General features: G+C 38.5%; 1 protein-coding gene across 2 annotated transcripts in view; it reads right to left on the bottom strand.

Moving 5' to 3' along the window:
- SH3GL3 (SH3 domain containing GRB2 like 3, endophilin A3) overlaps positions 1-17979 on the bottom strand; it is a 61511-nt gene extending 43532 nt beyond the window's left edge. Inside the window, exons 1-2 of one of the 2 annotated variants that reach the window (XM_027688152.1) lie at positions 17923-17979; positions 15775-15855 (exon numbers count right to left, since the gene is read on the bottom strand). Coding sequence is in view for 1 of the 2 variants with exons in the window: in XM_027688150.1 (XP_027543951.1) it covers positions 3038-3082 (45 nt within the window). In the remaining variant the exon portion in view is untranslated. Of the gene's footprint in view, positions 1-3037; positions 3155-15774; positions 15856-17922 lie in introns of those variants that run through there. The other variant, XM_027688150.1, reaches the window with a different exon arrangement.
- Between the last annotated feature and the right edge of the window lie 6399 nt (positions 17980-24378).

Genomic DNA, 24378 nt, shown 5'->3' with positions numbered 1-24378 from the left:
ACAAGAGTTGTCTTCTAGATCTCACTGCCAGACACTGAGGTGAAAACCAATACACCCATGCTATTTTCAGTGAAAAAAAAATACAACTGGGTAAAAAATTCTAGGGGGAAACCAACAATAACACATCTTGTGAATTACTAGATTACAAACAGAGCCATGGTGACTTTTTACTACACCAACCAAGTTTGCAATAGTGTGTAATGCCTGACTTTGGCAAGGTCTTTAGTGACCATAAAAAGTTAGCTGCTGACCTTTTATAAAGCAAACACTCATTTACTTAACCGTAACTTCAGAGAAACCAAGCTGACAGGCACCAGACAAACATCCCAGAAACCTCCAATGCACGTATAAAATCCTAAGTATTACTTGCTTTTCTCCTGGATTCTTGTAACTTAGAATTTACGCACAAAGGTGATCACTGCTAGTCAATACAAAAGCTGTACATAAAGACACACAGAAGAGGCAGGGTATTTACAGAAACAAAACTGAAATGCATTTCTGGTGCAGAAAAGTTCTGCAACAGTTCGGTGGTTTACTAAGTGTAAATAGAGTTATTCTATAACTCCATTTATTTTACTTTAGTTTACCTTTTTATAACTATACATCCATACTACTCTATATCTCACTTATTTCAGCTGACCAGAAGTCTATTTTAGCATGGAAGTACTATCTTTTGAAAACATATGGATCTTGTCACTTTTTTGATATTTATTCACATTTCTGAATAAACTATTAAACACAGACTGTTTTAATCCACCTGCTTCACCCTTCAGATTTTTTGTCATTAGGTTCTGTCAGCATTCAAATATTACTCTTATTCCTTAATCACATGTCCTGGCACAAGTCTCATTCCCTCCAGTATTCCTCAGTGTCCTCTGGGACATTTGCCAGTTTTTGTCATCTGCCCCCATTCTCCTTTGGGAACACTAAAGGAATTAATTTCATTCTTTCCCCAAGCAATGCCTGTCTCTGCTGTTAACAGTTTTTCCTTGGCATCTCCAATCCATCCAATACACAAAGGTCTATGTCTCCTTAAGTGATCCTACAGTACTTGGAGATTTAACAAACCATCTTTGAGGAATACTTGTTTCATGCTCTGCATTTGCTTGGTTTAGCAGTTTGTAAAAGAATTCCACTAAAAGATGGGGTCCCAATATTTCCATTTTGCAAGTTCCACCTTATTTTTATTAGTTCAACGACTTTACACGTCTGCACATGACTGTGTCTCTGCGTGTCAGAGATAAATATTTCCGTTATTTAGACCTGGATATTTTGACCTAATACATATATATATGCTATTTCTTCTGTTATTTTCCCATTACTATTTTGCCCAACATCTTATCTGAATTCTTCCAGAATGAGCTCTTAAGAAGCATCTTATGTTACCACAGGTACAAAAAAAAAAAAAAAAAAAAATTAAATTCCAGTATCTTATTCCTGCATGTTAATTTCCTAGAGAGTATTAAAAGAGTATTTCTTTCCCTAAAGAAATGCTTTTTAAATCAACTGATTTTAATTCCTTGCTCAGTCCTGCCATCGAAAATAAGTGGAAACTTTACCTTTGACCCACCCAGAGAAGAATATTCCATGACTGTGCATCACAATTCCTTACTGTAATGAACACTGAAAGTCATACCACAACTTTTCAATAAATGCACAGTCCAATTCAATCTATTCTACTGTTCCTTTTTGCCAGTACTACTAACTTTACCAGATTCCATCCCTCCTTTGTTTTGTTAGTGTTTACCTGACATCTAGGCAGGATTAAGTAACTTGCACTGTTACCAGCTGCTAGACAAGATGGCACTTGTTGTGGTTACCTCTCTAACTACCTCCGTTAAATACCTTCTGATTCTTGAGTTACATGCTCACCATAGCAAAGGCTTCATCACTTACCCACGTAATTCAGATGCAAAACAAGCCAAAACTTCGAATAAATTGTCCTTGGATTTGTTTACCCTGCAAGTCTAGCATTTTCTCAAAGGAACAGTGACAGTTAACTAAAAGATACAGTTGCCTGACATTTTTCAGGATCAGTACATTCCATGAAGCAAGCACACTACTGAAACATTAGATACAAATATTTAGCATCTCTATATCCAAACAAAGTGAACATTCTGCGCTTGGGCTGCTGACAAGCTGCATATCTGAGGGAAGACCTAGAAAGATGACAGCTAAGCGCTCAATGAACCTTTATTTTTTCCACTCTCACTAAGACAAGAGCAGTTACTGGATTTGCCTGAATACGTTATGTACAATAATTTCAATATTACCACTATCATTAAGGACAGACAGCAGAAACACAGATCTCTTCGGCTTGGAACAAGCTGGCAAAGCAGCTGAGGCTTCTAAATATCTTCAGTGGAAGAATCCTACCGTGGCCACCTCCTGAGCCCTGTGGGGCACTCTTGTGCCATGGACTTCAGCCAGTTCACCTGCTTGACGGAAAGGGGCTTCTCTCTTAAAAGAAATCAGCTATACTATTAAAGCGAAGCACATTACAAAAGAGTTAATGGGGTCAGGAGAAGATGAAGGGTCATCCTGGAAAAGCATCCAGAAAAAGAGGGAAAACTCTAGAAACATCTGATACCCTCTGCAGGACAAATACGTGGCATTCCAGGTAGGATAATAAACCAGCGATTTGCGGAAGATCAACACAATGAACTATTTAGGGAAAAGCTGTTATCCTACAGGCTGCAGCTTTAACTGAGGCCTCAAAGCATGATCACGAATCCAGCATTGAACAACAAACACTAATAACTAAAAGACACCAAGCCTCAAGCAAGAGAAGGGAACGGGCAACCCTCTCCTGTGAGGATCAACACAAGAGGCTCAGAGGCAACACCACAAGCCAAGGACCCGGCGGTAAGGCCGAAGGGGACCCTCCCCGAGGTGATGCCGCAGCAGGTCCAGGAATGCGCCGCGCGGGAGCGGGCGCTGGGCGAGACACCCACCAACAGCAGAGCCCGCCGGGGGTTCTGCCCGCGCTCGGGGCTCTGCCTCCCGCCCGGGAGAGCTCTGCCACCGCTGCCCTTACCTGGCTAGCTTTGTGAAACTGCTTCTTGAGCCCCGCCACCGACATGTTCCCCCGCGGCCCCCGGGCCGAGGGCCGGCAGGTCGCGGCAGGTCCCCGCGGCCGGCCCGGCCTCTCGCTGCGCCGCCCGCGCCGCGCCGAGCATCGCCCTCCCGGGCCCGGCCGGCGCCGCCCCATTGGCCGGCGCCGCGGCACATGCAAATGAGAGCGCCGGAGCCGCCCGCCCATTGGGCACTTTGCGGCGCTATGCAAATGAGGCGCTGGCAAACGCCCACGCTGCGCTGTCGCTTGGAGACGGCGGGGGGGGCTCGACCAGGGCATCCCTGCCTGGGAGGGCACCGGCCCCGACAGGCTGCCAGGGGCTGCCTCCACCTGTCTTACTTCTAACGAGGCTCAAAATTTCTCTTTATTGGTGTCATTTCTTGTGGTTCAATGTAGCATCTCTAGCTGAGCTCGTTAACCTCAGGTCTGTTATTGTAGGTGGTAATTTAATTGCAGCTTTTAAAACACAAAAGCTCTTGCAGCGGTCCAGAACGTGACTGGTTAGTGCTGTGCGTCTGAACAAATTACACTCGGTAGCGTGATTCCATTGCTGCATTGGTCCTGCTCGAGGTTCCAAAACGCAGTCTCCCACTTGGAGGAGCAGATGGACTAGAAATAGCTCTGCTGAAAGAACGGGTTAGTTGTTTGTCTGGTTGTTATGAGATGGATAGATTGACTGTACACCGAAACATAACTGCGTATCAGGAATGTGCCGATACAAATAAGAGATGTGGTTCTGCCTGCACGGTAAAGCACTTCCAGGCGACGCTTAGATTGTGGGGAAGATAAGCTCTGTGATATGCTGCTCCATCCTGGCTGTAAGGACACTCTGGAGTTATGATTCAGCTGAAACTTGTGCAGGGACCCAGGAAGCAGTTTAGAGACAAGCCTCGCTGGCTGCAGCAGGGCTCTCTGTTACTCACTGTCACGCTTACTGCATTTTTATTGGGTTGGGAGAGAAAGGCATTTCCAGGGTGTGTTACTGTTACTTCTTTAAATAGCAAAGAGGTAAAAAATACAAGAACTTTCAGAGTGATTGTCATCCTGTAATTTGGGAGAAAGGAATCACTGTCCACACCTGTTAGAAACAATTATTATATCACTGTGAAACAAAGTGCAAAGACAAACACATTACTGAGTTAAGGAACTGGCTGTTACTTGACAAAGGACTCTCTGTGCAGGAGAGGAAGAAGAGAAAGCAAAGAGGATAGTACCAGTCAGCATTCCCTCTGGAAAACAAACTGCAAGGTGAAGCCCTTCCAGGTTTTTGGAAATGTTTGAAAAGAATCCTGCCACCACCACGCTGATGCCACCTGTGGGTAGGGAAAGAGCATTTTCAGCCTCCTTACAAGTAAACATGATCACACCACAGACACCTGATTTCAGCAGCAATTTCTCTTCCAATTTGAAACTGGCAGCAAGATGTTAACTGTGCAGGCCAAACTGGATATGGCTCACAACAGTGACACATTGTAGAGATCTCAGGTGAGCAAATAAGGCCCTAACAAGATACTGGAGATCTGTAAGAGGTATTAAAGTAAGCTCTTACTGTTCCAGAGAATTAGGGAGAGAAGGCAGCTTTGGCTAATCTTTGGCCTTAAGAATGGGTGGACCAGAAGCAAAGAAGGAAGGAGTTCGAAATAAATCGCTGTGGAGAGGAATGAATGGATTATGGAGTCGCCGTGGCTGTTAGCTGTAAAATTGGATTAGATAAAGAACTTGAGTAAAGCTGTATGTCTACAACTTCCTTTTTTTTTTTTTAAATCCTGCTTGTAACCCAAGGATAGCAGCCATGTTGTCTCTGCTGAAGTGATACAAGAATTTGCAAGTGGGAAATGCCCTGTGGAAATTTCATTTCAAAGCCTAATTGCTCAGTGATACAGACAAGGAGAAAACCTAATTAGTGATCCAACCTGAATAGTTCAAGTGTTAATGATTTGGTGGAGGCACCCTGAAAATGACACTAGTATTCAGTTCAGATATAAGCAAAAGTTATAGCTTGTATCCAGTAACACACAGTGGCTAAGGGATTTCTAAAGGATTGATAATAACATAGTTAGATTTTATGGATAAAAAGGAATGTAATTTGCTGGATGATAATCCTTAAGTTTTATGAGAAGTTACTGATTCAGTCTGTAAAATGAGAGAAATGAGAAATAGTACAAAAAGTATGGGAAGTGGTTCAGACAAAAGCTGACATGATGGGAAAAAAACCAAAGCTTTTATTAAAAATAAATGTTACAAGCAGAAGACAGGCCAGGAGATAATATTACAAGGGCAGAATGAAAAATGCTTCATAGAGCCTGGGAAAAAGGGGACCTTCACAGCAAAAGTTCTAAATGTCTGGATATTTAAACAATAACTACAGTCCCACTCCCTAGAAAATCTCAAAGCGTATGAGAGCAACAGATCATAGCTCCAACATGTTACTGAATCAGGTGTGCTAAAATGGACAGTGAAATTTGTACAAACTAAGAGCTCCTAAATGGGAGCTCGGATCAAGGCAGTGACTAAAAAATATGTATTTCCTACTTATATGGGAGAACTGGGCTTGAAAATTGGTTCTGTGAAATTCAAACAACACAAACTCCTGGATAAATGGTTAAATTTATAATTCACTTGCATTTCAGTGTGGATAATACTATATAAAAACCACTATCAGCAGAAACTCAATATGAAGATGTGGCAAACAACCTTGTAGGTGTTTGGTTTTCAATCAACAAATCATCTTAAGTTTAACAGCTGAAATTGCAATAACAGCCATATGAAGTATTAGGTTTTCAGCAGAATGAAAACTAGAAATATTTTAAAAATGATACAGATGCATCTTAGCAGTTGAAATTACTTGGAATTTGAAGCCAACTACATTGCCTGCATGGCAATTGTAGGAATTTGTAGGCAACTACATGTTGGTGAAATGCAATCTGGATATTTTGTGGTTACTGCCATAAAAGTAAATGTCAAAAAGGGGAGGAAAGATGACTTTGTGATGAAATTCTATTGTATTTGACTCTGGGCCATGCTGACTACCTCAGTAAAGCACTTATCTTGAAAATTTAAGCCTTAAGGAATAAATAAGTTACTGTACATCAGTTTAGGATGAAATAAATTTCTACACATGGCCATTAGGAGACTTTGGATGTACTCAGATGATCCAGGACAAGAGTAACTACAAACAACAGAGAACAAGACTCTCAGACACAGATGTGACACCCACTAATGGTCTGTAAGGACTATACATAGCTAATGACAGCGCAGATTACCTGGTTAGTTTCCATGTTAGTTGTCAAACCTGTAATTATAGGCTGTGGTTTTTTGATCACTGGAAGAGAACATATTGGAAAACTAGTGTTTAGAAAACAAGCATTCTGAAACTATGCCATTTGAAAGAACAGCTGGCCAATACCCCACTCTACAAGAGCAAACTTGTAGAAAGTTTTAAAAATAAAGCAGGCTCAGATATAAGATTGTGGGGGTTCATCTGGTTTGACAATTCAAAAAAAAAAGAGGAGATTACCAAACTAAATTGACACTGGAACTTGAGTATTGACACAAGTAAGTGAACTAACGTATAACAGAGTGAAATCCAAAGGACTACAACACTGGATTAAATTTGGGACTGATTTAGCTATTTTCCTGGTGTCAGCTCCTGGGTTTGATGTTACAGGACACACCTGGAAGCTGACATTGTGAAAACAATGCCAACAGCAAAATACCACAATAACAAAGTCAGAAGAAAATCCTTCTACAAAAACATGCCGGAGACAGTAAGTACATCTCATAAGGCTGTTTCAGCACCCTTTCTATGAACTTAAATAATTATTTAAAATCAAACAAAAAAAAGTTGGTGATATGAAAATACGATCACGCACAGGAGTACGTTAACACTGTGTTTTTGTTTCTAGAACATAACCAAGCAATTCTGCGTATCAGCACATTCTGTGTAGATAAACTGGCTCAGGTATTTCTGACAGGGATTTGCATTGCAGTATAGATTTCATAAGAAATCATAAGAAACGGAAAGGAACAGACAGTCTTCTCTAAACAGCCAGCACTGGCCAAAACTTGGAAAGCTCCCTGTTCCAAACGGACGCTGCTGGCAGTTAGAGCAGGAATATGTGACCCTGGGGCCGGCAGACACTCTGGCTAACCTACTGCAGTTGTTTAGGATGCTTATGTTTGCTCCCCAGACCTTCTAACTACATGTAGCTAGTGAATTATTTTTGGCATACGTGATTGTTCTTCTCAAGCTGACTTTCCATATGTGTTGCTTTACCGTCATCCAGATCTTTGCTTCTCTTCTTGTCTCCTTGTATTTGTATTCCACATGCTTCCCTGGGATCCTGCAGATACCTTCAGTCCTCACTTTCCTAAATCTCTGGCTGTTGTTCTGCAAGTGTCAATAACAAAAGCTTGTTAGGTCTTATGCCAGTAAATAATGAAGATTGTTCTAATTACATATTTCTTTTAAAAAGACATATAAACAATTTAGGTGAACTTAAAATCTGGATATAGATATTTTTTAGAAGTGAGATATGTGTATACTATAAGATACTCTGGTTTTGAAAACTCAACAACCTACTTTTTTGTGTATGCAGCTCTGTCACGCTGAAGCATGTAAAAAATTGCAATCCTAATCTTGCAAAATATATCATGTGGATGGACTCCTGAACAGCTCCAGCTTGGAGATCTTGTAACTTTTAGGTGCCTATGTTGATTTTGGTAGCAGTTTTTACTATTAGCATATACCTAGGCATTCACTGCTCTCAGACAACTCTAGACTGTTCAACAAAAATGTGTAAATTACAATAAAGATGCAACTGTCCAAAATTACTCCACAGTGGAGACAAATCTGGAAATACTGGAGTATTAGTTACTGCTAATCCTGGATACCCAGAGCATTTTTACTTCCTCCACACTTGAGATTTCTAACTTGATAAACCACTGAAAAAAACTGTAAGATGTTTTCTTTTGGGTACGTCTATTGCCCTAAATGGAAATATTTCTGTTTTCTGACCAAATAGGAAAAACCATCACTTAAACTTCAGATCTCGTTCCTGTCAGTGCAGCAGAGTCACTTCACACGAGCAGATGGTTTGCCCGCTTGATGCCCCTCTGGCCGCGTTCCCTCCAGGAACTACATCTCCCCTGATGCACCTGTGGCCACGGGGGTGCCGCGCTGGGATCTCCGCGTGGGGATGCTCGGGGAGCAGCGGCTGCACTGCGGGAGGTGGAGTCTCACCAGGTTGGTTCCAAGTGGAGCTGGTTCATGGAAGTACAGCAAGGTAACAAATCCGCGAGAAAAGGCAGGGTTGTTAAATGGACCCACAAATGTTTTCACTAAGGATAAGGAAAAAAAACCCTTTTTCTCTTGGAAAATAACAAAAAGAAATATGTGTCCGTTTCTAAACTGAAAATTCTTAACCTCTTTCCTGGGAAAGAAAAATCAACCTATTTTAAAAACTTATTTCATTTAAGAGAAAACCAAATGTATCAGCAATAACCACATAAGGAACATTTCCCCTTTTTGCTGGCCTTTCTAAAGTAGCTTTGTTCCTTCTTATTGAAGATAAGGCAAAAGCAACTCTAAATGAGCCAGTGTAGTAATGTGCAGAAACATTTCTCTGAAACGTTTCTCTGACTTAAACAAACTGTACCTGAGTTCTGTGCTGCTATTTCACAGGTAACAAAATCAAGGTACTGATTTTCTGCACACAGCTGCCTGTGTTCATCAGGAAATGCTGACATTCTCATTGCTGACAATGCCAGCACAAAATCTGAAGTTGCAAAGTTGTTGAAACAGTAAACACCAGCTGCAGAAAGGTGTAAAGGATATTCATGTTCATGGTAAAACTACTGTATCACTCTGTTTCACAGCAGAATGTTGTACCATGATGCTGTAAGCTGGATCACTTTGAAATCCAATCTAGAATTTAATTTAACTGTTACTCAGGTATAAAACAAAGGTTTAAGTAACATCTTAGTAAGTCTTGGTCTTTATAATGATCCTTTTCAGTGGAAAAAGGCCACACCAAAGAACAGCACACACTGCCTTGCCTTGCTTAGAGAATGTAATGTAGAAGCTCTTGAGAATAATGATTTATTCAGCTTTATCACAGAATAAAAATATAATCAGCAAGAAATCTGAGTAAAAATCTGCAAGAACACAGATTGCATGTAATAAGAGGAGACAAATAGTAAAATAAAGTAAAAAATCTAGTGGTTTATCTTTTCCATGTATAAATATGCTTAATTATATGTTAACTTGTGTTATATTGCAGAGTAGAAAGTTGTATCAACTCTGAGACACTGAGTCCTTATATAATGCACAATGTGAACATTTCAAAGAGTCTGACTGATGTTTAAAAGCAATTTGAATATCAGTAAGTATCTTGTAGCAAGTTTGTGAATATTCAGGCATACCTGATTTTAAAAAAACTTTTACAACATAGATGTTGTTTTGCTTTTAGTGTAATTTAATAGGTCTTTTGGGATCTGCCATGTTTGAACATCTGGGAAACATCATATGTTGTCTGTTGATCAATGAGGCAACAGGAAAGGCATGATGTGACACAGATGTTAAATATGGCAATACTCCATAGACCAACTGGATCACAAATGGGAATGATCAGACTTTGAAAAATCTGATTAAGATTCATTGACTGGATAAGATTCAGTTGGTCTTTTTCCTTAAATTTCTTAACTGTTCTTGTAACAGCATTGTAGTGGGTATTATTGTGGTCAGTGAATTATTGGAAACTGGCTTATTTGGGGCAACAAAATGACGTAACTGAAGACAAGGACTTTTACTATCAAATACTTTACAGGAAGATGAATACAACTTGCCAGATCCCTGCTGTCTTGTCATGAAGATTAATGTGTACTACTGGATAACTCTGCCACTCCTTGTAAAACACAGAATACATAAATCAAATTTATTGTATTAGTTTAAGCCTCAGTTAATTGAGTAACTGCCACTATATAGTAAGAAACCTTTTTCTCCCTCATATGCAAAGAAGAAATAGTGTATATGAAATCCTTTAACTGTTACCCAGGAATGCCACCTCCTGGTTATGTACAGAAACGCCCTTTGAGAGTGAGGGGGAAAAGCAGCTTTGATTCCAGAGTTACCAGAAAACCATTTCAATTAATTATATGTTAAAAATGCGTGAAACAGAGACATGCCTCCTGTCAGCCTTCCCATCTTGCTCGTTGAAATGTAAAGGTACTCAGATGTTTACTTTTCTAAAGAAATTGTGTAGTTTAAAATAATAAACACACCTGACATTGACAGAAGCAACCTTAAAACTGTTGTATTTAAAGGTAGCAGCTGAATCAATATCATGAATGAAATTCTGACCTGACTGAAGCTGACAGGGCTTTTGCCACTGACTTCAGTGGGGCCCAAACTTTCAGCCTGTATTTTTTGAAAGCTGCTCTTATAAACTGGGTTTGAATTGTCAGAAGTTTTAAAGAAAACCAGACGTATTCTTCTGCAATTCAGTGGGCACAGGATTATAAAGACAAAACTGGTCATGCAAAAAATGATGGCAAAGGTTTTCAGAGTCAGAGACCTCTCTTTCCCTGTGATCAGACCAGATTAGCTGTTGCTTTTATTGCTTGGACTTCACCACCAGTAGACTTACAGTTGTTTGGTGTTGCTAGTACAGGTAAAAGCATGTTGTACCAGAATATGTTCCTTGAAGCAATCATATTATAATGGTGTATTGGACTCCCAAATCAAAGCAAAATTCTACTCTGGCTGCTAGGATGATATACAGACAGCAGGGGAAACAAGGCAGGGAATTTCTTTCACCTGGGGAAGCAAATAAGAAGCATTTCTCCAGTGCATGAAGAAGACTATTTGGGCAGACAGCAGCTGAAAGCCCCTGCAGTCACACATTACTTTAACTCTACTGCATTTAACTTATCCCTTTTTTTTTTCCCCTAACTATTCCAGCTGCACGATCTCTGCAGACATAAATTCTCAAGTCAGAGCTAAATATAATTTCAGTGAGCCCAATCCTAACTTAGATATTTCAGCAGTAAATACTCAGGTTCTTTTTGGGTCCACCTGTCATTTTCTTTCCTATGTCAAGTATAACACAGCAGAAATGGTATGCAAGCTGACAAATCACTTAATGGAGACACTGGACTGCTTTTAATTTGCCTAATCTGCCTAATATTTTTTAATATTGTCAGAAAGGATTCAGTGGAACAGCCTGTATTGGAAGAGATGAAAAAACAGTGAATGCTATTGTATATTAATAATGGATGTTATCTGACTTGTTTGATAAAAATTGTCCTTACAATTAAAAGCTTTCTATCTGAATACAGAAGATAAAGGAGAGAAATGATGAATTTTATTTTTTTTCCTTTTTAAAGTTATGTTAATCGTAATCGGTTTTGACAGATTGCAGATATGTGGTTCTTCTGCAATAAATAAAAACAGCATGAAGTTTTATCACTTTTCTTTTCTTACTTCCTTCTTTGGAGGAAGAAAATAAAAGACAGGGATTAAGTTGAGATTAATCTATAGCTCTGCTCTTCCTACAGTGCCATCCTCGCTTGTTTTTCTGATGGGTCATCTTGAAACTAAGACCCAGGCACTGATACATGGAAAGCAAGTACCCACTTACTCAATCCATCTGTACAACTGTCCACAGAGTTTCTTATTTCTCTCAGCTGCTATCTGAGAAATCTGTAAGAAGCCATTTATAATTTTGACATGTATACTAAATTTTGACATATATACTAGGTAATGGAAAGCACATTTGTGAGTCCTGCTTTTTTTTTTTTCCCCTCCAACTTTGACTTATAACATTACAGGGCTTCCAAGATTCTGAAAGTATTATGCTTTTCCTTTAATGAAGGTGATTATGATCAAGGTGCCACAGAGACAACAGTGTGTGTTGGGTGACTTTGTGGGGTTTCCTAAGAGGGAGGAGGGGTTGAGCAGACAAGTGCTCAAGGGAAAGAGAGAAGAATGTTCCAATATGAAACGGTTCCAACAATTTAATATTAGTGATACTATCTTCTATCTGTAGATGGCAGTGATCTTCCACTGCCTGCTTCAGGAAGAAAGAGGGAACGGTGGTGGTGATGAAATCCTAAAATTAAAACCACTGTGCAAAACAGATGTGGGGAAGAGAAGTCATAAGGTATAGGAAGGTATATCCCTTATTATATTGCCTTCATGTGATGAGAAAATGCATTGTGCCATTTAGAACCTATAAATTTCTGTATCAAAGGATTTTGATGACAAATTCCAGAATATTGTGTTTTGAAATTTATCTATGATTAAAACCCTCCGTTGGCATTCTGGACTTCTTGTACACACCTGAGATACATTTCATTAGTTTAAATATGTTTATTCAAATAATATCAAAGCCCTCTGGGTATTTGGCTACCTCCTTCATCAGTTGTTCAGCAGGTCTGTATTACCTGTTTCATTTTTAGCTGTTTTTCTCTTGACACTTGCATTAGTTTTCACTATCATTCAAATAAAATGCAGTAAACAGTGTGTAAGGCCATCCAGGTATAGTTCATTGAAGAGTGTGAGGTGAAGCCCACTGATATCAAAGAGGGTACTTATATCAGTTTCAGCAGGCTTATAATCTTACCTGCCATGACAGAGAATCTTCAAAGTACAACACAAAGTCTAACCTTCCCTTTTTGTCACTATTTTCAGCTGTGGTTTGTTTTTATCATAAGAGTTCTGCCTATAGAATTTTAAAATATGATATTTCCATGAAGATCAGACTATAAAACCTCCATTTTTGAAGTTCTATTTTAAGCATCACATAGATCTAGTCTAACATCAGATTTTAAATGGTATCTAGACACACACATGCAAATGAAGTGCTTAACAGGATTTCAAACAGCATCTAAATTGCATTTTAAAATTTGCTTCTGAAGATTATAAATATCAAGGAGACTTTGAGTATTGTTGGGAGAAAGATGCCTACGATGCATGTATATGCAAAGTGGACACAGAGAAGTACCTAAGCGAGTTATTTCTTAATAACAGTTGTTTTCAGTAGAAAGTGTATCACTGCAAAGAGCACAAAATACAAAACTATTCATCTCCTTCTAAGGCAGCCCAGTTCAGTTTCAACTGTATGAGCATTCATTACCTTAGAGTGACTCTGAGTTGAGACATTCCTCAGCAAATCATGAGGAACAATTTGTCTTGAGTCCTTCCATTTAACATTAAGCCATTTCATTCCTTGCTGCTGAAAGATGTTTTGCAATATCAGCACACCTAATCTGCAGCCACTGTTGTGTCACTGCACTCGAGCAGAGGCTTGTCACTGGTATGACCAGTGGCAATTTTGACAACCTCTAGTGCAGAAAGCCACTATAAATTACTGTGCATTGCTTAAGTCCTTTTTGGAAAGCTTAACTGGGAGTTTTATCCTTCTGCACAGGAATATATCACAACCAATATGTTCTGGAACAAAAAGGACATGCACTCTTTATCCCAACAGTAGGCTTTCCAGTAGGTAAGATAAAACCATCTACCTGGCATCACTGTCTTTGGAGCTTTCTATACATGAATCCTACATTTTCTCCTCTGGATTTTGTCACCTCTTTCTTGCAATGCCAAATAGCTTTTTCTCTTCTTTACTGACCATGCTCTTCAGTTCTTTGAAAAGGAGCAGCAGTTTCTCTGACTAACCAGTCCACATTTCTTAATGTGCAGTTGTAAAAATGGATTTGTTTTTTAATGAGTGAATGGTTAATCTTTATATTCCATTGTCAGAAAAATAATCCATTAATCAGTTCCCAGAATGCAGTATAGTTTCATAATATGCACTCTCACCCAAAAAAAAAAGGATGGGAAAGGGCAGCTAAGGAAGGGTGTATGGCCTTATTGCCTATTTATTTACAGATGTGCATGTGTCTATATCCAGACATGCCTCTTCCCTCACACCATTGGCAGGGCACAGTACACAAAATTATTTTTTTTTAACCTGCTTATATTGCTTTCCCTCCAAAAAAGACTATTGTGAGGTATTAAATAAAACCTAGGTTTAATATGTCCACTCATGCTCTAAATGCAGACAGTAAGGTCCCTTCTTTGGGAGTTACTTTTGGCCACTTCACAAAAATGTCAGCATTAAAATTTTGCAAAAAACTCATTTAGTAAGCCCTTGGCTCAGTTTGCTTTAGATACACTTCCAAGATTGTTTGCAGCATGAACTCAGTGTGCAGGACTCTGCCTAACTCTCCCATAGCTTCCAGTCACGCTGCCTGACTTGCACTGTTACTATCTATCCTTCCTCCCTTCTGTTTCTTCCCATTCTCATTCTTTTGCTCCCTCTCTTCATCTTTCTAATTCATTCCACATGCCCTTGAATATGTACCATGTAAGCTGCTGTTTTGCATTCAACATTTGTTTATCCTGGGACTTATCACAGTATCTGAGAATCTCATAACTTTCACAGATTTTTATCCTCTTGAAGCCTTTGTGAAACAAGGAAGTGTATGTCAATTTACAGGTGGGGAGTGGTCACACTGGAGATTAAGTGAGGTGCTCAGAGCCCTGCTTAGCCGTGGGAGCTGTATTCAAGTATTTCTTGGCTCCTGATCTCCTGTATAGATTGAACATTCCTGTCAAACTACATCTCCTGCAGTGCACCACAGTGAGGACAGGCCATCGCTCCAGCATTTTTGGCTTCTGGGAGATATGGATTGGCTGGGGAGACTCTTTTTACATTAGAACAGGGACAAGAGACACAAGTTCAGAAATTTCAGAAAACCCCATTGGGACTTTCCAAAATCAAAATTTATGGATGGGTAGAAGAGGGAATGTGTGTGGGAATGGGTTCAAGTGTCTGACCTACATTTCCATTCCCCCGAAAGAAACCAAAGCATCCTAAGAAAAAAAAAAGAAAAAAAAAAGAATAAAATTCATGCAAAGCAGATACTTTACTCATAAACAGTTAATGATCTAAACATGTTGGCTTCTGAGGAAAATTCTGTAATGGCTCTAGTTGTATCATTGGCTGGAAAAAAAAGCACATAACTAAGATTTCATTACAATTAATCTTTTTCTTCTCATTTCTGAATATCTGCTGTAGATTTAGCCATCATGAGTTTTTTGCAATAAAATTCACCTACCTGTACATCAACACAGTTAGTCTCTTAAAGTTGGTTCTAAATTAACTTTTTTTAAGTTGTCAAAACATACGACTGTGTATCCATGTTTTACGACTCAAGGGGTAGATTCCAAAGCAGTGAAAGGAAGGCTCACATAAGGACTGAGCCTGGCAACATGTGAAATTTGGGTGCCAGATTATTAAGTATTCTGATTTAGCCACGATGTGAAACTCCACAGTGAGCTCCACAAATAGCTTTGCTGATACTGAGGTAGTGACCTCTGAGGCTTTCATGTGACTGTGCTGCCAATGGGTTGTCTGGTCCACTGGGGCGCCACTTTCCTTTGATTTATCTTTGAGTCTGAGGAATTTTTTTTTTCAGAGTAGTAAGAAAATCCTATTTCAAATTCATTATTAGAGCTACCTATGCTGTCAGGCCCCAGTGGATAAATCCTAGTAACCAGATCTTTATTTTCCATGGACATATGTACTGACTTTAAAACAAGTCTCATGCAGATAGATGTCTGGTTTTCTTTATTAATTAAGGGAGATGGGGAAGGGAAGAAAATCGGGTATATATAATAGCTCACTTACCTGAGAAAAGCTGTGCAGCTGGGTGTGATCTGTTGTATACAGCAGAAAATATGCATCTAATCAATCGTATTCTCTTGGAATCTTAAGAAAAATTGGTTTATAGCAAGTGTTATCACAAAAACATGGTGATAAAATAAATATTTCAGCTACTTCTGTACTTTTCTGCAGACCAAACACAGTCATCATAAATTAATTTAAAAATTAAAAATAAAGAAAAGGAATTAAATGTTTGTGTAAAGCTGCTCTGGTAGTGAGCCTGTATCTCCTAGTCTCATGACTCAAACTGCTTTGCCTAGTGAAAATGTTTCAAAACTGACATAGAAAGAGTCTGCATTCTGCTGCAAGCATAACTTCCACTGAACTGTGTAAAAACAAGGCAAGATACAATGTCAACACTAAGAAGAAAAGGTTAAATTACAGTCCTTGTACATTTGATGGGTATTGCATAAGAAAGCCTTTTTCAGTAAATCAGTTTAGTGCTATTTTTTGTTTAGTATTGAAAACATTGCATCAAAATCAAAAGTTTCTAGGTGTATCTCAAAACAGTGAAAGTGACATCTCTACAGGCTACGATAGATGTCTTAAATCTCATCAGAAATTTGGCCGGGGGACTTGATCTATCTGCTGAAGTTTTGCAGAAATTGGCTCTATTGCCCCTATGCCCAACTACCTAAACTCACCTACATAACTAGAGATATATCTTAGTCTCTACTCCATGTTTTATGCAAGAGAGACAGTTAGGGAAGTAGTGTCATCACCCTCACAGCAATTACAGCTGCTTACTGCATAGTCAGATGCTGTGCAAGGAGCACGAGCACAGTCCAGCTAGTTTCAAGAAGTACATTTAATGCTCAGTACTAACAAATAGAAAGAGCATCAGCTGATCATACTCTGAATATAACACAGGATTTTCCTCACAAACTTCCCCAAAAATTACCTTTTGCACAGAGGAAGTCTGCAATGCAGTTGATGTGCAAAGGTTGTGGGTCTGCCACACGGGGCTGGGCTTGAGACAATGCCGGTTACTTTCATGACTGGGTTTTTCCTTATATTTTTACTCTCTGAGCAATTCTCTTTCTCAATATCATTGTTATTCTATGTTTTGCTTCATATTGTCAGATACATAAATACGTGGAAGCATTTTACCGGAGTTCCAAAGCTTCCTGAGAAGTGACTGACCTTTATAACTCTTTGGAGTATGTGCAGTTAATTGAAAAGTTCTCCTATGTATTTTCTCTAAACAATGGAGAAAACACATATGCTAAACAGAACCTCATCCAGGTATATGTGTAAACTTGAGAGAAGAATGCAAGAGAGTTATTTATAAAAGGATGAAAATATTAACTATTACTTAGTGCCAAATATATTCTGGGTTCTTATCTGTTCTTACAAGCAGCACTCTATTCATATATGGAAGAAGCAATTTGAAGCCACGGTAGCTGAGCTATGGTAATTTTGATATAATGGCAAGGAAAAGATGCCAACAAAGTACCTTTTATGTGTGTGTTAAACTTAGCTTTGCTTGACAGTGTGCCCACTGCAAAACATACACAATACCTATAGGAATGATAAACAGAGCCTTCTCCAAAGAAGATTTTATTCACTTCTCTTGTAACTTAGTTAATAATTTAGTGCATAATTTAATCTGTCAATTCCTTATCTATAAAAGGGATGCATCAGGACTTCTGTGAGTCTTGTCCAGGCACATTTCAGTGTCTTTTGAGAGGAGATATCCTGCTAAGTGTGTTGTGCCACACCTACTATCCCAAAGCCCCAGTCAAGACTGGGGCCTCAAAGTGTAACTGTAGTAACCAATATAATATGAAACATTAATTTTCTTCTGGTAGCTGCAGGCATTAAGACTTTAAACAAGGAATAAAAACTACTACTGTTTGACATAGAGAAAGTATGAAGGAGAGTTCTGGATATGCTTTAAAATACCTTAGTAATGCATCTCTCTTTAAGTCTTGTAAGCCAACACCGTCTTATTAACTTTTAATATATGAAAAATACGCACTATAGGAAATGCAATGTTACTAATGAGGTAAAGATCTTCCCCCTCACTGTTATTTCCTGTCCATCTCCGTGGTAAGTAACCATGTATCTTTGGATATGGACATGTACAAGATAAGTGGAATAGCTGCTTACCCATCTCCAGTCCCAGTGGACCTTGATTAGCTGGTAAAAAGGCAGAGGCCACATCAAACCAAGGCTCTACAGAACAAACCCGAAGAACTGCATTAAGATTCTGCCCTTGTAGTGCCAGCTAGTGAGATTTTCACACGTGGGGAATACTGAATAGGACTTTCTAAAGCTAAAAGATCTTGCAAATCACAGTTTTGACCCAAGACCTACTAGTTCCCAGTAAGATAATACAAAGAAAACTGCAATAAAAACATAGAGAAATAGTCCCTATTCCAGAAAATATCTCAGACTTTTAACTCACAGCAATGTTCCCCTTGTTAAAAAAGCAAAGGAAATGTATTTGCTTGTTAAACATTGCATTCAAAAAAAGAAAATTTTTCCTTACTGAGGATTGCACACAGCTTTCAGGTACTTTTCTGCAAGCCAAATACAGACATACTTTTTTTTCTAATATAAAATGCAACCCTTGTGCAGTCTAATCAAAAGTTAGACTGCCAGATCCCAAATGATACCAAAAAAAAAGGTCACATTAAATTTCTAAGGGTCATTATTAAAAGCATGTGGAATGTTCCCTCCAGTAACTTTGGAATTTAATTACACACTGTCTGGACACTCAGAGTATTCCTCATAGGCAAGGAACAAAACATGTTGATGTTAGAGGCCACACAGAAAGCACTCTCTTGCTTCCCTCTGCCCATCCTCTTGTCCCTGGCCCTCCCAACCACTCTGGCCCTCCCCTAAAGACAATAAGCATAAGAAATAGCACGATCATGAAGGACTGCTTGAAAGTACTGTTAAAGACAGATTTTCTCAAGGGTAAGAAGAAAAACTCAAGAAAAACTGGCTTGAGTGACTGGTCAAAACTTAACCCAAACCCAGCCCAAAGCAGCAAACCATGCAGAGCAGCCCAGGCTCTGAATTAAAGCCAGTTCATGTGAATTTCAGGTCAAGCAATGGCTAATAGCAGCTCCACAGGGATTAGAAGCACTGCCTGCTACTAAACTGAGCAACCCGAAATGTAAACTCACTCATCCATTGAAGTCATGTTGAACATTTACTGGAGCGTGACTTAAATCAATACAGAGAATTTCAGATAAACTGGTGAAAATTTGTTCAGCAAATGTATGCAGCAGAATCTGATTTAAAGGGGGCGATTCGAATCTCCCTGATACCTCCTACTGTTTCAACTTCTCTTGAAAGGCTGATCCGATACCAAACTGCTTTGTAGTACTTCCATGAGCTTTAAGATTTCCTGACCTCCAATGAGCGGGAGGCTAATTGCAGTTTCCCCAAATGTCTAAAAACGCATCTTTTTTGGAATGGCACATTGGGCTTTTGTCACTATGCAAAGTGCAGTCCTGTCTGTGCCGAAATTTAGTTTCCATAAATTAAATAACATTTGCTAAGTGCCAAGAACATCAGGTGATCTCTATCCATGCAATGCTACAGCATCCTTGCACTCATTTACTGATACATTGATTCCTAAGATTAGCCTGTTGGAAATATCTAAAGGAATATGGGGTTTATTTATAAGCTCCCTTATACTTGCTCATAATTTATTTAAAAATCACTCCAATAATTTATTTTATAAATCAATTAGCTTCCATTGATTTCCTTCCAATTTACAGTGAAATATCTTCTGCCTGTTGTTACGCTGCTCATTCAAGTTGGGTAAATGTCTTTTAAATCTACATATGATGTAGGATGATGCCCTGAAATTTTATTTTTCTATAACAAATTTATTTTAAAATTCCTTTGAAAAGTTTAGTGAAAGGAAGATGAGAAACCAACTAGGACATGTTGATAAACTATAAATTACTATTATCTTAGGTTTGCTTTGAAACAGAAGCAAACAAACAGAAAGAATATGCTACCAAACAGATGAAAATACCATACAAAAGGAAAACAATTAACAAAAGGTAGAACTAGCACCAATGTACAGACTGTTCTGTGAAATCGTGTTTCTGACCTTAAGGAAACTCCCTGGGATCTGGGTCACTGGGTTAGAAAGAACTGTGTTAGCAAAAGAAAGATTATTGTCTAATTTAGTATGCAAGATAATTAGTGGAACTTGATTTTAACAAAATGTTTCTGACATATAACATGGAGTTATGTGCATTGCAGCTAAAAACAAGTTGATAAAATAAAATAAAGAGTAATGTAAATCTGTCCTCTATGCCCCACTTCTTCTCCCTGTGTACTCACACAGTGGGAATTCTGCAAGGACATAATATACAAAATGTATATATCTAGCCTCTCTGCAAAAGCACCACACAGAAACATTATTTAAAAATAAAATGTACAAATGAAATTTGCTTTTAATCTCCTGTTACATTTGTTATTAAAAAATTAAAAAAAAGAAAGGTTGAAGACTTCAAAAAAGTAATGTAATGACATCTTAGAGAAAAATCAGCTTACTTTAACAGACTCAGAGAACTCAAAGAACTTTAAAATATATAGCTAAAAGTCCAGAAATATTTTATGGTTCACCACCTAACATAAAACAACAACACAGAAAGACAACAGCAAACAAACTCTGCTGCCGTAACAACCAAATCTGTTCATGTAAAATAAACCCTTGCCATGAATGCTACACTGGATTAATAGACCTGACAATCAACAGGTTCCCTCTTCTAGACAAGAAGCCCTTGTAGCATCAAGCCAGGAGATTAATACTGTCATAAGAAACTTCAGATGGCATAACAGTATGTTTGAAATAGGTTGGAATGCACATTTATTCCAAATGAGTCGTATGGAGTATTCCTAGCACTGCATGGAAGGCTTTGACTTTTATTACCTTGTATTGGGATTATGTTTTATCTTGCAAGACCGTATGATCTCACAGTGAATGATTACAAGCATTTATAATGTTAAGGATGATGTGATATTTAACTCGTCATGCAATTGGGGAATATGATCCATATTTTACCAGTGAAGGGACTGAGATACAGACTTGTTAAGGGGTTTGACCTAGAAAATCATATCAGAAATGGGTATTGAACAACTCTCTCAGGTTCCATAGTTATGGCTTAGCCCAATGCCTTACCCCTACTGGGTGTTCAGACCACACCTCATTGACAGGCTGTGTCACAGTACTGTTTTGTCCAGAGCTTCGTCCTAAATATATGTAAAATTAGAGGTTAAATTCTCACCTTTTGAGTCTGCAGAGAGAATTCTGGAAGGCACTTTGCCTCAACATTCCTTTCACTGACATTTAAACATTTTTTTTTCTTTTCCCTAGAATGGAAGACAATCCTACTTTAATATATATTGCTACACAGGAGAAAAGCAATAGGAATTTCTCTTTCTCTCTGGGTAAAACCACCTCTGCTTGGTTAATCAGATGCAACTGCCATACACTTACAGGCTTAAATGAAACTACTGATATAATTCCAACAAACTGGTAAAATTATTTCAACAATACTTGCATGGACGTGAAAGTCAGACACACAGGTAGTTCTGTTCACTACAGGTGAAAGGCTGCAGATCCCAAATGTTTTAAAGCTCACTGAGATTACTGAAAAATAACTTACAAACATTTCAGCGGTCTCCAGATCAAGACTGTGGCCAACAGGGCAAAACTGAAGCTTATTTGACTTCTGTAGAGCTGCAGGGGCACTTAATCACTAATGATCTGGTCCACCTTGGACAGCTGGGGAATTTGCAGTAGCCCTCACCGAGGCCAGCATTTTGTATCTGATTTCTCTGTCCTTTGGTAAGGTCCCCAAAACCTTACATATTTGATATAAACCCAGTCCCTTCTCCATCATCTGACTTCTGAATCAGCCCCTAAAAGAACACTGTATTGGCACTAGGTACTGTAGGCAGAATAACCTCCATTCTCTGCCATATGCCTCATGTGGTATTTTAAAAAATGACTGATTGCTGCACGATCGTTCTGCTTTTCCCCATAGCTCTGGGGCTGACTATATATCTTCGGGTGTGTTAAGGTACGATGCCAGACTAAAATCTGCCTTAAACAAACTCCCAATAGCTCTGATATCACTTTTAATTTATATTATAATTTCTAAATTCTAGTTGCTCCCTGGTGATTTTTTTTTTTCCACAAATGCATCTGGAGCTGAGAAACAGTTTTGTGCAGGAAGCAACCATGTGTATGAAATGACACCCTTCTGTGTCTCTTGCTTCTCAGTGCAATCTGACCTCTTTCACCAGAGTGGCCCATTGAGTCCCAGAGCTCCTGGGCAGTTCTTAGTATTTTACCTAAAGCAAAAAATTCCTGGGAGTGTCCACAAATCTGAACCGGCATCTGCTCTTTTCCTGTTGTTTCTTCTTTGAAAATATAAACAGAATGTTAATTATCTTGCCCTGATTTCATCCTGCTGCTCAGTTTGTTTCCTTTTAACTTCTGAATCTATTACCACCTGCCAATTTGTCTAATCCTCTATTCTGGCAGATGTAAGGTTTTAGCTGAGATTCCTGCAATGATCCTGAAGGAAAATGAGCCATATTCCACTAGGTCAACAAGACTCAGAAAGCCAAATCTGTTACAAATGTTACTTCATAATTTGCAAAAATTGGAATCTACACACAGAAACTTATTTCATAAATTTGTTCATGGATGCATTCTGAGGAGCTTGATGATCTCTCACGTTGCAGTAAAATAAGTCACAAGCCTGAAGATTTGTGCCTCCAAAACCTTCAGAGCCTTTCGCCCTGTTCATTTTTGTCATGTTTTGTTTTTAATTGAATAATAAAATAAAACTTTAAATAATCTGGAAAGTCCTCCCTAGTTCTCAGCACACACAGGCAGAAAAAGCTGAATCAGCATTTTCACACGTGCTTAACTCCGTAATTGTGTGCTCTGCTAAATTACAGAGCTGTGCACAGGTTTCGTATTACAAGGACTACTTTAATTTTATACAGGAAAAAAAAAGGAATATTTTACACTCTATTTTAATAAATAATTAATATTAAACTGCATCTATTAAATAAAGGTTCAAACTTGCACAGTGCCGTAAGCTCCCACTGGATGGTGTTTTATCGACTTGCAAAATCAGGATCTGGTACAATGGTATTTGGAGTGCACTTCTGTTTCATACTGTGCCAGTTCAATATTGCTAACTACAGGTGTTTAAAAAGCATAAAGTGGTCCATCAAATATCAAAAGATTAGCTTTACGCTTGCCAGATCTCTAAAAAATAAATAAATAAATTTGGGGCTCTGCTCATTTGCCTTCTGGTTTTTGATACTCTAGGGTTCAGCTGGCTCATGTTTTCATGTTTTATCTCTAACCATAAAGGTGAGAACTCTTTTTTGTTGGAAGCTGAAGTTTGCATCTACTCACTAGCCTGCAGGAGTAGACTTTAAGAAAACATCAAATATCATTAACACTCATGGGAAAATCATGAAAATGGGCCATGCTGGTTGATAACTTCACTAATTTACAAATTTTTGTAATAGACATTGGTGCTTTGAACTACTGATGTGAATTAGCCAGGTTCTACTACTTACTTAATAGTCTATATTCCTTGTGGCATTGAAATTACTGTGGCTCAGAAACTTACTCTACAGCTGAACACAGTGTTGTTTGCCATGTGAACCTGGAACAGATTTCCTGCTAGAACAGCGGGGTTTTTACATTTTACATTGAAACAGAAACAGTATTTTAAGACTAGATTGAGTATCTTTAGACTAGTTACTCCAATTGTTTTAATAATGAAACTGTCAGTTTCCCCTCCTGTTTCAGTTCTTTGCCTCCAACAAGAAGGTCCAATTTCATGCCATGGATTTTCAGTTTTGTTATTTGATGGATGAAACACAGTCATAGGTGTTTTGTGAGTCATTTTTAAGAAGGGACTGTAAACCCCTGACCATTTACTTTTTTTGGTTTGTCTAATACAGGAGCTACTGAAACAAGAGACACGGGGTGGATTTATTGGAGAATGAATAACTGAGTAGAAAATAACTAATATACACTCAGGCTCTACTGCTGATGTATCACAGCATTGTTCCAGTAATGAACTTCTCCAAAGAATTAAGGGTTCAGTTTGAAGGCTTGTTCCCCTGTCATTTTTGTACCTGGCTAGATTAACTGCCTCCAGAGTTGGAAAACAAAAAATTAATATCTAAAAATTCTGGACCGATTTTTTACCCTGTGTACTGTGAGAAGCATAACAGAGTTCTTTTCTTTCATAAGCTAATTTAGTGCTTTAATTGGCTGCTGGGTGATGTAGAAAATATAAAATCTCATTCTATACCTCATACCTTGCAACAACTGGATCCATCAGTTCAAACGAGACTGTCATGGTAAGCACAAAACAAAATTAACTGAAAATGAAGGGAAAGACTTCTTTCTCATTATCTTCTAAAAATCTCCTGTGCTGGTAAGTAGGTAGAGTAAGTAGAGAAGAACTACACGTAAACCCACCTAATTTAAAAGTGGTGTTTTTATAAATTGAACTAATAATAACAAAAAGCATTTCAAATTATGAGTTA

The sequence above is a fragment of the Neopelma chrysocephalum genome, unplaced genomic scaffold, assembly GCF_003984885.1.
Source record: "Neopelma chrysocephalum unplaced genomic scaffold, ASM398488v2 Primary Assembly neopelma1_75, whole genome shotgun sequence".
Lineage (NCBI taxonomy): Eukaryota > Metazoa > Chordata > Aves > Passeriformes > Pipridae > Neopelma > Neopelma chrysocephalum.
The sequence above is the reverse complement of the archived record's forward strand: the minus strand, read 5'-3'. Positions and strand labels throughout refer to the sequence as shown.